This window comes from Hordeum vulgare, chromosome 1H (genome assembly GCF_904849725.1).
Source record: "Hordeum vulgare subsp. vulgare chromosome 1H, MorexV3_pseudomolecules_assembly, whole genome shotgun sequence".
In the NCBI taxonomy this organism is placed as follows: Eukaryota; Viridiplantae; Streptophyta; class Magnoliopsida; order Poales; family Poaceae; genus Hordeum; species Hordeum vulgare.
Genome location: NC_058518.1, coordinates 390549378 through 390561333, shown reverse-complemented (window position 1 = coordinate 390561333; position 11956 = coordinate 390549378). Strand labels below are relative to the sequence as shown.

Here is an 11956-nt window from a genome sequence, read left to right as displayed (position 1 = left end):
TCTACTTAATCATACTACCTGTAAATTAAATGTGTGCTTTTTTAATGATTTGAAGATTGCTCATCACGCCTGTCAATGCGCTCTTGGCGTCATGAGAATAGAAAATATCTTATCTCCTTGACCTTGATCAATGCCACAAAATTGCATAAATAGGAAAAAAAGGTATACTTGGAAGGCCATGGGTTTCTGAATTCATAGGGATAGATCAATCCATAACATAACATAATCATATACTTGGAGGTATGAGTGAACTGTTTTCATTTTAATTTCGAAATAGTGTGTAGATGCCCAAAGAAGATTTGGTGGGATTTTATTAAGATCTTTTGGATGAAAGTTCCTTTTCGCTTGAAGAAGATCCTGCCCAGAAGATATGGTGGCACGCAAAATTTATAACGCAAGTGCTATGTGGCCCTCCCGCATTCTCTTGAGGATGTCACTATTACGAGTATACATTTATCTTTCACTAGATAATTCTTCGTGGGACCGTGCCTTTCAAAGGAGACACAAATATTTAGTACATAATCACTGTGATTTATCAGTCATTTTATCGTTGATGTAAATACGCACCAAAAATATACTTTAGCTGTCAATTGAACCAACGTACTTCCTCTGTTCCTTTAAATTCCCTTCGTTTTTTCTAAATAAGATGTATTTTTAATAAAATTCCAGAATGTAAGATACATTTCTTCTAATTCCTCATAATTTCATTGTTAGCCCTTTAAAAAAATAAATTATCTCTCCCCTAATTGCATGCATCTGTTCTTGTAAAGAGAAAAAGAAAAGTATCTCCCTACTGATTCCGTGTATCTTTTACTTTTCTAGCCTAAATGATTTAGTTGTCGCGAATCAATGATTTAGACAAGGTTAATTTCTTCCTAACATGTATATAATTATATGTCTTGGTTACTGTGATAAAATAATACACCTTACATAAAGGAATGAAGGGAGTACTCCACAATTATGGGGTATAAGGTGTAGACGTATTTATTTTTTAATAAAATTTCACAATATAAGATTTTTTCTTATAATTCCACGTAATTCCCTTTCCAACACTCTAGAAAAAAAAAATCTCTTTCCTGACTGCATGTATCATTCCTTGTAGAGAAAAAAACATTTCTCACCTGATTGTGTGTATCATTTTCTTTCCCAGACTAAACGATTTACTTGTCGCTAATCAATGAATTAGCTCATGATAATTTTATCATAAATTATTTAAAATTATGTGCCTTGGTTTCAGCACCAAAAACTATACACCTTAGATGGAACGGAGGGAGTTTTAATTTACCAAATAATGATTTTATTTGGTAAGTGGATGATAGAAAAGGTAAATGAAACTTTGCGTATCCACTAGTATTAAGTACAGTAGGAGAGATGCATGCAAACTTGAAATTCTACCGTGTGTCAGTAATGTTTAGAAAATGTATCATCTTTTCCGCTTTTCGTCAGGTATATGACTCTGAGCATGCCTCCGGCGGCTCCTCGTAGACTCGTCGTAGGTGGTAGTACAGTTGTATAAAGCGCCGTTGCCCACTCGTGTCGACACGACTGTCGCGGCTGCGGTCTCGCGGGGTTCCACTTCTTCACCAACCACACTCCCCTCCTCTCCTCTCCTCCGGGAGGTCCACGCCCGCCCCCGGCCTCCGACCGCCTCCCGCATCCACCGCCATGGCCTTCTCCACCCCCAACTCCCTCTCCGCTTCCGCTTCCGCTTCCAGCCCCGCCTCCCCCTTCCACCTCCGCCTCCAGCCGCAGCCCTTCCTCCGCCTCGCCGCCCTCCCCTTCCACCGCTCCCTCCCGCTCCACCTCCCCGCCCTCCGCCTCACCCGGCCCCTTCTCCCTCCCCTCCCGCTCGCCTCCTCGGGCGGCGGCAGCAACATCGGCTCCGGCGGCGGCGGAGGCGATGACGACCTCCCCTCCGGCGGCGGCGGAGGAGACGAGGACGAGGGCGAGGGCGGCGACGACGCGTCGGTAAACAGGAGGGAGGCGTTGTTCGTGCTCGCGCAGCTGGGACGGAAGCTCGAGAGCCTCCCGGCGGACATGGCCGCGGCCGTGGAGGGCGGGCGCCTCCCCGGCGAGATCGTGCGCCGGTTCGCCGATCTCGAGAAGTCGCCCATGTTCCGCTGGCTGCTCCAGTTCGGCGGCTTCAGGGAGCGCCTCCTCGCCGACGACCTCTTCCTCGCGAAGGTCGCCATGGAGTGCGGCGTCGGCATCTTCACCAAGGTCCGTGTGAAAATGAAACCCACTTCGTAATTTTTTCGCTTCGTATCTCGTTTCTGTGGTTTGCGCTTCAGATTGTCAGATGTGGTTTGGTTTGCTCTGGTTTGACTGACTCTAGTGTAAGCTTTTTGTGGTCTAGAGTTCAAAAGGCCCAACCCTGATGTGTGTAGTAGATTGTCGCATGAGTCGGGCTTTGGCTTGATGGTGATGCGTGCCCGACTCTGGCTTGTTGTTGACGTCGCTTCATGGTTGTTGGGGGCGTTGTTTGGACGACCGCTTCGGTGAGAAATGGGGCGGGAATATTTCTCTGCTGTGACAAGATGCCGATTGTTCCCTAAATCGGATGTATTCCATAATCTAATTGGACAGTCTACTAAGTACTTTTTTTTCCATTTCCCCTAATACAACAAAGGCAAATGTGGCTTTGCTAGATGAAGAAAGGAATACAGAATAAAGAAGCCTTTTTACGGTCTAAAGTACTCCCTCCGTTCCTAAATATAAGTCTTTTAAAATATTTCACTAGAAGTCTACATACAAAGTAAAATGAATGAATCTACACTTTAAAGTATGTCTATATACATCCGCATATAGTCTATTAATGAAACCTTTTTAAAGACTTATATTTAGGAACGGAGGGAGTACATTCTTTTGCTGGCAACATCAAGAAGCCTTTCTGTGATTATTCGGTCACCTTAGCCACGAAGCTCCAGTGCTACCAAGCTTTGTGGTGCCGTAGTCACCAAAATGTCACAATAGATCGTACTACAATTTACAATACTACGTACTCCTTCCGTCCCAAAATTCTTGTCTTAGGTTTGTCTAGAAATGGATGTATCTAAATACTAAAATGTAACTAGATACATTCATATCTAGACAAATCTAAGACAAGAATTTTGGGACGGAGGGAGTACAAAAGAAGATTCAATACACGGTATGCATGGTGGCTTTACAATTTCTCTTTTGCTTGCCTACGCTACAGTACACGATTTTTTTTCTCAATGTGTGTACCAAATTTATGACACGACGACAGATAGTCCCTCTGTCTCATAATATAAGAGCGTTTTTGACACTACACTAGTGTCAGAAAACACAGAAATTGCTTTTGGTGGCCGAGCTCCATGGAGGCCTTTAAATTTGAAATTCAAATTTCATGAAAATTTATATTTTTACATTTCAAAAAATTCTGAAAAAAAAACACAGGGATAAGCGAAGGCGTAACACACATGTGTGTAAATTTTCAGGAAAAAATACATTGAAATGAGGGCTGTGCAAAAAAGACAAATCTGAGGCTTTTTTACACATGACACTATTCATCATTTCAGGTCATGAATTTGTCTTTTTTGTGCAGATCGTATTTCAAGGTATTTCATCCTAAATTTTTGCACACATACGCATAACATCCTTCTTTACTTCCATATTTTTTTTCAGATTTTTTTGAAACCGAAAAGTTTGAATTTTGAATTATTCAAAAATTTCGGCCTCCATGGAGGCCGAGCTCCAAACGTCCGCTCTCCAGAAAACACTCTTATATTATGGGACGGAGGGAGTACATCTTAGAACATATACAACCGGACTAGGCAAATCTGGCCCCTGTACATCCGCGTACGCGCCCGAACGTTTGGGCAGTAGCCGGTCACCCCTCAAAAGTCCGGGTTCCGGAACCGTGTCCCTCAAAGCAAACCCTCAAATCCATACTAATCATGCAATGTTACACTCACACACACACACGTAGTTAAACAGACACATAGCATAGGAAGTTCATACATGTCAGTGTATCGGACTACCACAAATTGACATGCTCTACTAGCTACAGACGATATGAAAATGGAGGAAGTTCACCCACGACCGCCCTACCCTTGCCATCTTCGTTGCGGAATTAGTGGTCGAAGACGCAAACCGGATCGAGCCGGATTTGCTCTCCGCCGAAACTATTTGATCCATCATTGACCTCTTTCTCTTTGGGTGGCAGTCCGGCGAGGGCACGGACCGCCCGGATTTGCTCCCTTGCGAGGGCGTGCACCGTCCTCCTTTCCCGCTTCTCAAGGACGCAATCACGGAGGGCTTCCTCGTTCTTGTCAACGGCGGCGTGCGACTCGGCCCCGTGGCCTCGGCCTCCAGGGCTTCCGATGCTTGCCGCGCCTTGTTCCTTGCAGGGCTGGCACAATGGTTTGCAGTGGTTGCGCCATGCCACATGCTGGTGTTGACCTCCTACTCGAAGCTCGACGTCGTAGGGATGAGGTACCACTTCAGGGGTTGCGCCGCCATCCGGCGATGTTCGGTCTAGTGCCGCGACACCTCAAGCCGATGGTCGCCGTGTTTGGCGAGGCCGCGGCCACGTGCCTCGAGCCACCATTTGCGTGGACACAATGGATTCCCGCCGGAGTGACTCGGATGCGGAGCTGGGATTTCCTCCCGAGACCGGCGGAGAGCTAGCCGGATGGCCTACTCCTCCTCGTCCCCGCATGGGCGAGGTCCTAGTCATCGGAACTGGAGATCTCGGAGTTGGATCCGCTGCCCGTGACGCTGGAGAAGGCCGGAGATCGCCTGAGAGGAGCTTGGGGGCGGACTGAAAGTGGATAGGAGTGGCTAGTGTTTGGTTCGGGATGCGGATAGTGATGCTTTTATGTGGGGTCAGGATGGGCTAGCATGGGCCGGATCCGACGTAGCGGACGCGTTTGGGCGTTCCCATACCCATATACGGGTTGTGTATGGGGGTGCCGGACGTTTGGGCCGAGTATGCGCAGTTCGGTTGTATGGCGATTTGTTGTCTGGGCAGTGACCGGGCAGGCCGGTCAGCTGTTTGGGGAGGATATGAGGGCTTCGGTTGTAGATGCTCTTATGGCAATACTATAAAATTCATAACTTTTTAGTAGTGCTAACGCGTGTTGGTTGTATAGGGGCACCACAAAACTTCTTTGGTAGCACTAGAACTTCTCTCGTTGTGTCAGTATATGGACTGCTGGCCAGTACGCAGTTGCTTTTCCAGTAAAACAAAGTATACACTAGTCACCTTCAGTTGACTCTTTGTGGACCTATCCTTCAAATACAATCCCAGTGGCAGCCGAATGGAAACTCTGTACCCTAGGAATATGTACTCCCTCCGATCCACACTAAGTCCTTTGAATATATACTCCCACTGAACTTTTCCTCATGTTGTTTCTATTTAGTCCCTCGTTATATTCACATTGAGCCTATAACTCTATTGGGAGGGAAACTAGAAAGTTACAGAAACAATTGAAGGGTAGCATTAACATTTATTTACACCCTTAATTCTTGTGAGCCTATTTTGGATTGGAGAGAGTAGTTAATGCAGGGCCTGGAGAACATTTGCTCATCTCCAGAGTTGAGAATTGAGAAACTACATGCAATGCAACACAGTGTACTTGGGTGCATTGTTGTTAGAAACATCAAGATATTTTGTCTCGATTGTATGCCTGAAACTGTTCTGTGTCTGCACTTGCTTTTATTTGAGTGCAATTGCATTATTATGTGATTCAGTTTGCAACACATATTTGAGTTCTGTACAACTTATTTGACATATTTCTTTTAATGTTGCTAGACTGCAGCAGAATATGAGCGAAGGAGGGAGAACTTTGTCAAGGAGCTTGACTTTGTGATTGCCGATGTGGTATGCTTCAATCATTTTTTTGAACATCCTTTACAAACCGGCGAGACTTTTCCTTCAATTCCACATACTCGGAATTACTACCTATGTTCCAAAAATAGATTATATGCTAATAAAAGCACTCAGTCCAACTTCTCTTGATAAAAGGCACACTTTTTTCCGACTTAGCTAGTATTATGTGCAAACATTTGCAAACCTTGGTAAACTATGCAACCCCCTTCATATTAGGGGTTGAATAGCTCAATTTACTTCTGATTGGAAATTTCAGTCATCATTTTTTTTCCTTTCAGAAATCAGATCAAAGAATTAATATTAGGGGCCTAACTCTGAAGCTGTGTTAGAGGTTTTTTTTTGCGGGGTTGTGCTAGAGGTTGTTAATATGTTATGATTCCCAAATGAACCTTTTTTAGATTTGTTGCCAAAATAAATAAACAGATTGATCTTCAAAATATATAACCTGCATTTTAGACCCAGTCCTAACAACACTGACCTGCCCCCTTTCCTTCTCCACCTGCCATGCTTTACAAAGTTCTTTTGCATTTTTTCCCTGAAAGAAGAGACGTGTTCTACCGCTCTATTTTTTTTACCGGAAATCGTGCTGCTCTAATTTAGTAGGTTAGTGTTTAAAATATAGGGGTGGGCGAGTTTGACAAGTGAGTAACCACTTGCATCCTCGCCTTCATGTTGGTGATCTTGTAGTCCAAAAGTTACATTTATCTAAAAAATAAACTAGTACTTGATTTGAAGCGGGCAAATGATTTTTAGAACTCTTATGATTATGAGTCTTAATCTCTTGTTGCAATACTTTCAAGGTCATGGCAATAGTTGCAGACTTCATGCTTGTTTGGCTTCCTGCTCCTACTGTGTCTCTGCAACCAGCACTGGCAGTGAATGCTGGGGCTATTGCTAAATTCTTCCACAACTGCCCGGATAATGCATTCCAGGTAACATGACCTCAACTTATTTCTCCCTTTCCTAGTGGTACAGATGAAAAGTCTACTTTTCTGAAAGGGAAAATATGTATCTTCTCCTTGAAATTTGTAAGGGAACTTATATGACTTCTTCTGCAGGTTGCTTTAGCTGGAAGTTCGTACACATTTTTGCAGAGATTTGGAGCTATTATGGTAAATAATAACTATTTGGGCTCTGCTGTGACTTGTTTAGAGCGTGTTTGGTACAAACTAACGATTTTGACTTCTTTCAGAGGAACGGTGCAAAACTTTTTGCAGTAGGAACGAGTGCATCTCTGGTAAGTTTGTTATGCTGTAATTTTCATGTTTCTGACATACGGCACTAGCATTTTGTTTGTATTCAATTTCAATTGTAATTGCATTGCTTTGATGCTATACAAGGAATCAGTAAAAGCTTCCATTTTCTATTAAATCTTAAAATAGCATGAGGAGAACAATTATTTTCCCTTTCTCAAGTTTTCTATTCTTGTAGGAAGTACTCCCTCCGTCCTGTAATATAAGAGCGTTTTTGACACTAGTGTAGTGTGAAAAATGAGTGTCAAAAACGCTCTTATATCATGGGACGGAGGTACTAACCATTTAGTACTCACGCAAAAACATGCAAAAAGTAATTTTTAGAAGAGGTTTGATCAGTTTTTTTTTTTATGTAAGCACTTGTTATGTCATGCACTGTTCAGTTGTTTAATTGAAAATCTTGAAGCCTAGTAGTGTGCAACTCAGTAAATTTAATGGTACTTGTTAAGTTAATATGTTAGCACTGCAACTGTATATTACGACCTTGATGCCTCAATCAGATATGCTGGTTAATTCTTAAATAAAGAACAAGTATGCCTTGCAGAGTTCCACTGATCTTGTATTAGGTGAAGGGAACATTTGAAAAGCCAAGGACCATGGTGAAGTGATGATATGATTTGTTTTTGGTTCCACTTAGGAACAACACATTTTTAGATAATAATATCGTAACAACTAGTCAGTGCCATTTTTACTATTGAACTAATACTCAAGTCCTTATGAAAAGCTTAAAATGTGTGGGAAAAATCTTTTTTCAGATTGGCACAGGTGTGACCAATGCGATTATAAAGGCAAGAAAGACTGTTAACAAGGATGAAGCTGGCGAAGTTGAGGATATCCCAATTGTTTCAACCAGTATTGCCTATGGTGTATACATGGCAGTTTCTAGTAACCTCAGGTAACATGCAATATCGTGTTTATTACTTCATGTGATATGTTCAATTTGCATGGAGTGATTTAATATTTCCTGAGAGGTTAAGATAAAGTTTTCTTATGATTATGTTTTGTTTAAATCAGCTCCCATTTTAGTTGGGACATTATGAATGCTCCAAAAATCGTCGAGTAAATAACAAGAATGGGACACACAAGGATATGGCAACCTGAAAATTTTGTCTGGACGAATATTAACCAAAACTAAAGCTATTCAACTTGTTTTACAACAGGTACCAGGTTCTGGCTGGAGTGATCGAACAGCGGATGCTTGAGCCGTTACTACACCGCCACAAATTAGCGCTGAGTGCACTGTGCTTTGCGGTTCGGACGGGGAACACGTTCTTGGGTTCTCTACTGTGAGTATTTTTAGCCTTCAGGAGGTCGATTCTGATTTCAAATCTGAAATTCTGATGTGGTCACTTACTGGCTGAACATTTTGCCTTTGCAGATGGGTTGACTATGCCAAGTTTATAGGCATACAATAAGTTGAATACAGACCTGGCATTGCACAAATCATTAGCAACGTCGATTCGTCATCGCGCCATATCATACGGTGCTTCCTATCCTGACTCATCTGCCTTCATGGGAGACACTAATGATAGAGTTGGATTGCTTTTGCTAAAAAGAAAGATGCGTGCAGAGAAATGGTAATCTGTCGAATTCTCAAGAACAAGCGCTTGTTGGTTTGTGGGTTTTGTCCTGTTAGAACTCGATTCGTTTCAGACGATGATTTTGCAGTCGTCTCTGTTGTGCAAGTACATACGTTCCTATGATTTGGGTTGTTCTGTTTGAAATTTGTGGCGCATAACAGAGGAGACCATCTGGAATCTGTATCAGCTTGCATGGCACGAACGTCTTGTGGTAGCGAGACTTCATTCCTTAATTCGAAGAGTCTCACCAAGTTAAAAGGTCCCTAGAAGAGTAGAAGCTTAGCAAAACTTAGGAGATCAACCTATTGTCTGAGTCTCTCTGCTTACAAGGATTGAGTGTGCGTGTCGTGGGAATGAACCTGACAATAGACGTGTAGAGTACGAAAAGACAGGGCTGAGTCCTAGCTACGACAAGCTTGTACGCAAGATGTATAAGGTCAGGCCCCTTTCGTAGAGGTAACAACCCTACGTCTCAGTGCTCGGGAGCTCTTGAAGTGTGGAATGAGTATTATAGGGGGTGCGAACCCTTGTGCCAGAGGGGAGGGGTGGCTTATATAGAGTGCGCTATCCCTCGTCAAGGCCCAGCATCTAAGGGTTCAATCAATAGAGTTTAAAAGTGTATGTTACTGATAACGTACGTAATTAATGTTATTTATGACGATCAGCCGAACGCTCGCCTGTTAGCCTTCCTGGAGTGGCTTCTGGTCTTCTGCGTCGACTGACTTCTTCCGAGTGGAAGTTGGTTGTCGAGTGAAGGGGAAAATACTCTGAGTGATTTCATACCGAGTGACTTAGATGCTATGGCTATCCAGTCGGAATCTTTCTTGTGGCCTTCAAGTCTTTAATGAGGTACCCTTAGGTAGGACATCTAGGTCAGCCCTGTGACCCTATCCTAGGTACATATCCCCATCATTAGCACCCGAATGGATCGGGGTTCGAGTGAGGAAGGGGTCGCTGCAAAATCTGTCGAGGCATACCGATCTTGAATGTACTTCCGAGCTTAATAGAACCGTGCGTCGACTGAAGTCTTCGTCATTCACCCTGATTGATTCTGTTCTGAAGCACGTCCGAGTGAATTTAAACATTGAGGTTGATCCGAGTGGTTGACGAGATCTTGAGATGTGACGGATCACTTCGTCAGGTCCGGATTTCACGGGATTCAAAATTTCGGTTGGCGCACGCTGCGCGATGATGACACAACAACCAGGGCAAGTGGGACAGCAACGCCTCGACTATCGTGCCACCCTTATCGCCACGTATCGCGCCTCCTCTGTTATCGGGATAGACAGAGATCCGGCGGGCCCACCAGTCAGTGACTCACTCGGGCGGTTATAAATTTTGATGGAGAACGTCGCATGGGAAACAAAAATTTTCCTACGCGCACGAAGACCTATCATGGTGATGCCCATCTACGAGAGGGGATGAGTGATCTACGTACCCTTGTAGACCGTACAACAGAAGCGTTAGAGAACGCGGTTGATGTAGTCGAACGTCCTCACGTCCCTCGATCCGCCCCGCGAACAATCCCGCGATCAGTCCCACGATCTAGTACCGAACGGACGGCACCTCCGCGTTCAGCACACGTACAGCTCGACGATGATCTCGGCCTTCTTGATCCAGCAAGAGAGACGGAGAGGTAGAAGAGTTCTCCGGCAGCGTGACGGCGCTCCGGAGGTTGGTGATGACCTTGTCTCAGCAGGGCTCCGCCCGAGCTCCGCAGAAACGCGATCTAGAGGAAAAACCGTGGAGGTATGTGGTCGGGCTGCCGTGGAAAAGTCGTCTCAAATCAGCCCTAAAACCTCCGTATATATAGGTGGGAGGGAGGGGGCCTTGCCTTGGGGCTCAAGGAGCCCCAAGGGGTTCGGCCGAGTCCAAGGGGGAGGACTCTCCCCCCAAACCGAGTTGGACTAGGTTTGGTGGGAGGGAGTCCCCCTTCCTTCCCACCTCCTCCTTTTTTTTTTCTTTCTCTCTTGATTTTCTTCTCCTTGGCGCATAGGGCACTTGTGGGCTATCCCACCAGCCCACTAAGGGCTGGTGTGTCTCCCCCAAGGCCTATGGGCTTCCCCGGGGTGGGTTGCCCCCCCGGTGAACTCCCGGAACCCATTCGTCATTCCCGGTACATTCCCGGTAACTCCGAAAACCTTCCGGTAATCAAATGAGGTCATCCTATATATCAATCTTCGTTTCCGGACCATTCCGGAAACCCTCGTGACGTCCGTGATCTCATCCGGGACTCCGAACAACATTCGGTAACCAACCATATAACTCATATACGCATAAAACAACGTCGAACCTTAAGTGTGCAGACCCTGCGGGTTCGAGAACTATGTAGACATGACCCGAGAGACTCCTCGGTCAATATCCAATAGCGGGACCTTGATGCCCATATTGGATCCTACATATTCTACGAAGATCTTATCGTTTGAACCTCAGTGCCAAGGATTCGTATAATCCCGTATGTCATTCCCTTTGTCCTTCGGTATGTTACTTGCCCGAGATTCGATCGTCAGTATCCGCATACCTATTTCAATCTCGTTTACCGGCAAGTCTCTTTACTCGTTCCGTAATACAAGATCCCGCAACTTACACTAAGTTACATTGCTTGCAAGGCTTGTGTGTGATGTTGTATTACCGAGTGGGCCCCGAGATACCTCTCCGTCACACGGAGTGACAAATCCCAGTCTTGATCCATACTAACTCAATTAACACCTTCGGAGATACCTGTAGAGCATCTTTATAGTCACCCAGTTACGTTGCGACGTTTGATACACACAAAGCATTCCTCCGGTGTCAGTGAGTTATATGATCTCATGGTCATAGGAATAAATACTTGACACGCAGAAAACAGTAGCAACAAAATGACATGATCAACATGCTACGTCTATTAGTTTGGGTCTAGTCCATCACGTGATTCTCCCAATGACGTGATCCAGTTATCAAGCAACAACACCTTGTTCATAATCAGAAGACACTGACTATCATCGATCAACTGGCTAGCCAACTAGAGGCTTGCTAGGGACGGTGTTTTGTCTATGTATCCACACATGTAAATGAGTCTTCATTCAATACAATTATAGCACGGATAATAAACTATTATCTTGATACAGGAATTATAATAATAACTATATTTATTATTGCCTCTAGGGCATAATTCCAACAGTCTCCCACTTGCACTAGAGTCAATAATCTAGCCCTCACATCACCATGTGAATTACATTGTAATAAATCTAACACCCATACAGTTCTGGTGTCGATCATGTTTTGGCCGT

The 11956-nt window shown here is 44.4% G+C and overlaps 1 protein-coding gene across 1 annotated transcript; it reads left to right on the top strand.

Moving 5' to 3' along the window:
- The first annotated feature begins 1390 nt into the window (after positions 1-1390).
- On the top strand, positions 1391-8831 carry LOC123439769 (protein RETICULATA-RELATED 4, chloroplastic-like). Its single transcript, XM_045116451.1, has 8 exons — positions 1391-2220; positions 5777-5845; positions 6655-6786; positions 6913-6966; positions 7047-7091; positions 7863-8002; positions 8268-8393; positions 8486-8831. The coding sequence occupies exons 1-8, from the start codon at positions 1666-1668 to the stop codon at positions 8520-8522; spliced, it is 1158 nt and encodes a 385-aa protein (XP_044972386.1). The 5' UTR covers positions 1391-1665; the 3' UTR covers positions 8523-8831.
- The last annotated feature ends 3125 nt before the right edge of the window (positions 8832-11956 follow it).

Bases quoted from the DNA above. Each gene is read 5' to 3' on its own strand.
- LOC123439769 (XM_045116451.1), top strand. From the start codon at position 1,666: ATGGCCTTCTCCACCCCCAACTCCCTCTCCGCTTCCGCTTCCGCTTCC. The intron at 6,787-6,912 runs GTAACATGACCT...CTTCTTCTGCAG, and splicing joins GCCCGGATAATGCATTCCAG to GTTGCTTTAGCTGGAAGTTC. The intron at 8,003-8,267 runs GTAACATGCAAT...GTTTTACAACAG, and splicing joins GCAGTTTCTAGTAACCTCAG to GTACCAGGTTCTGGCTGGAG.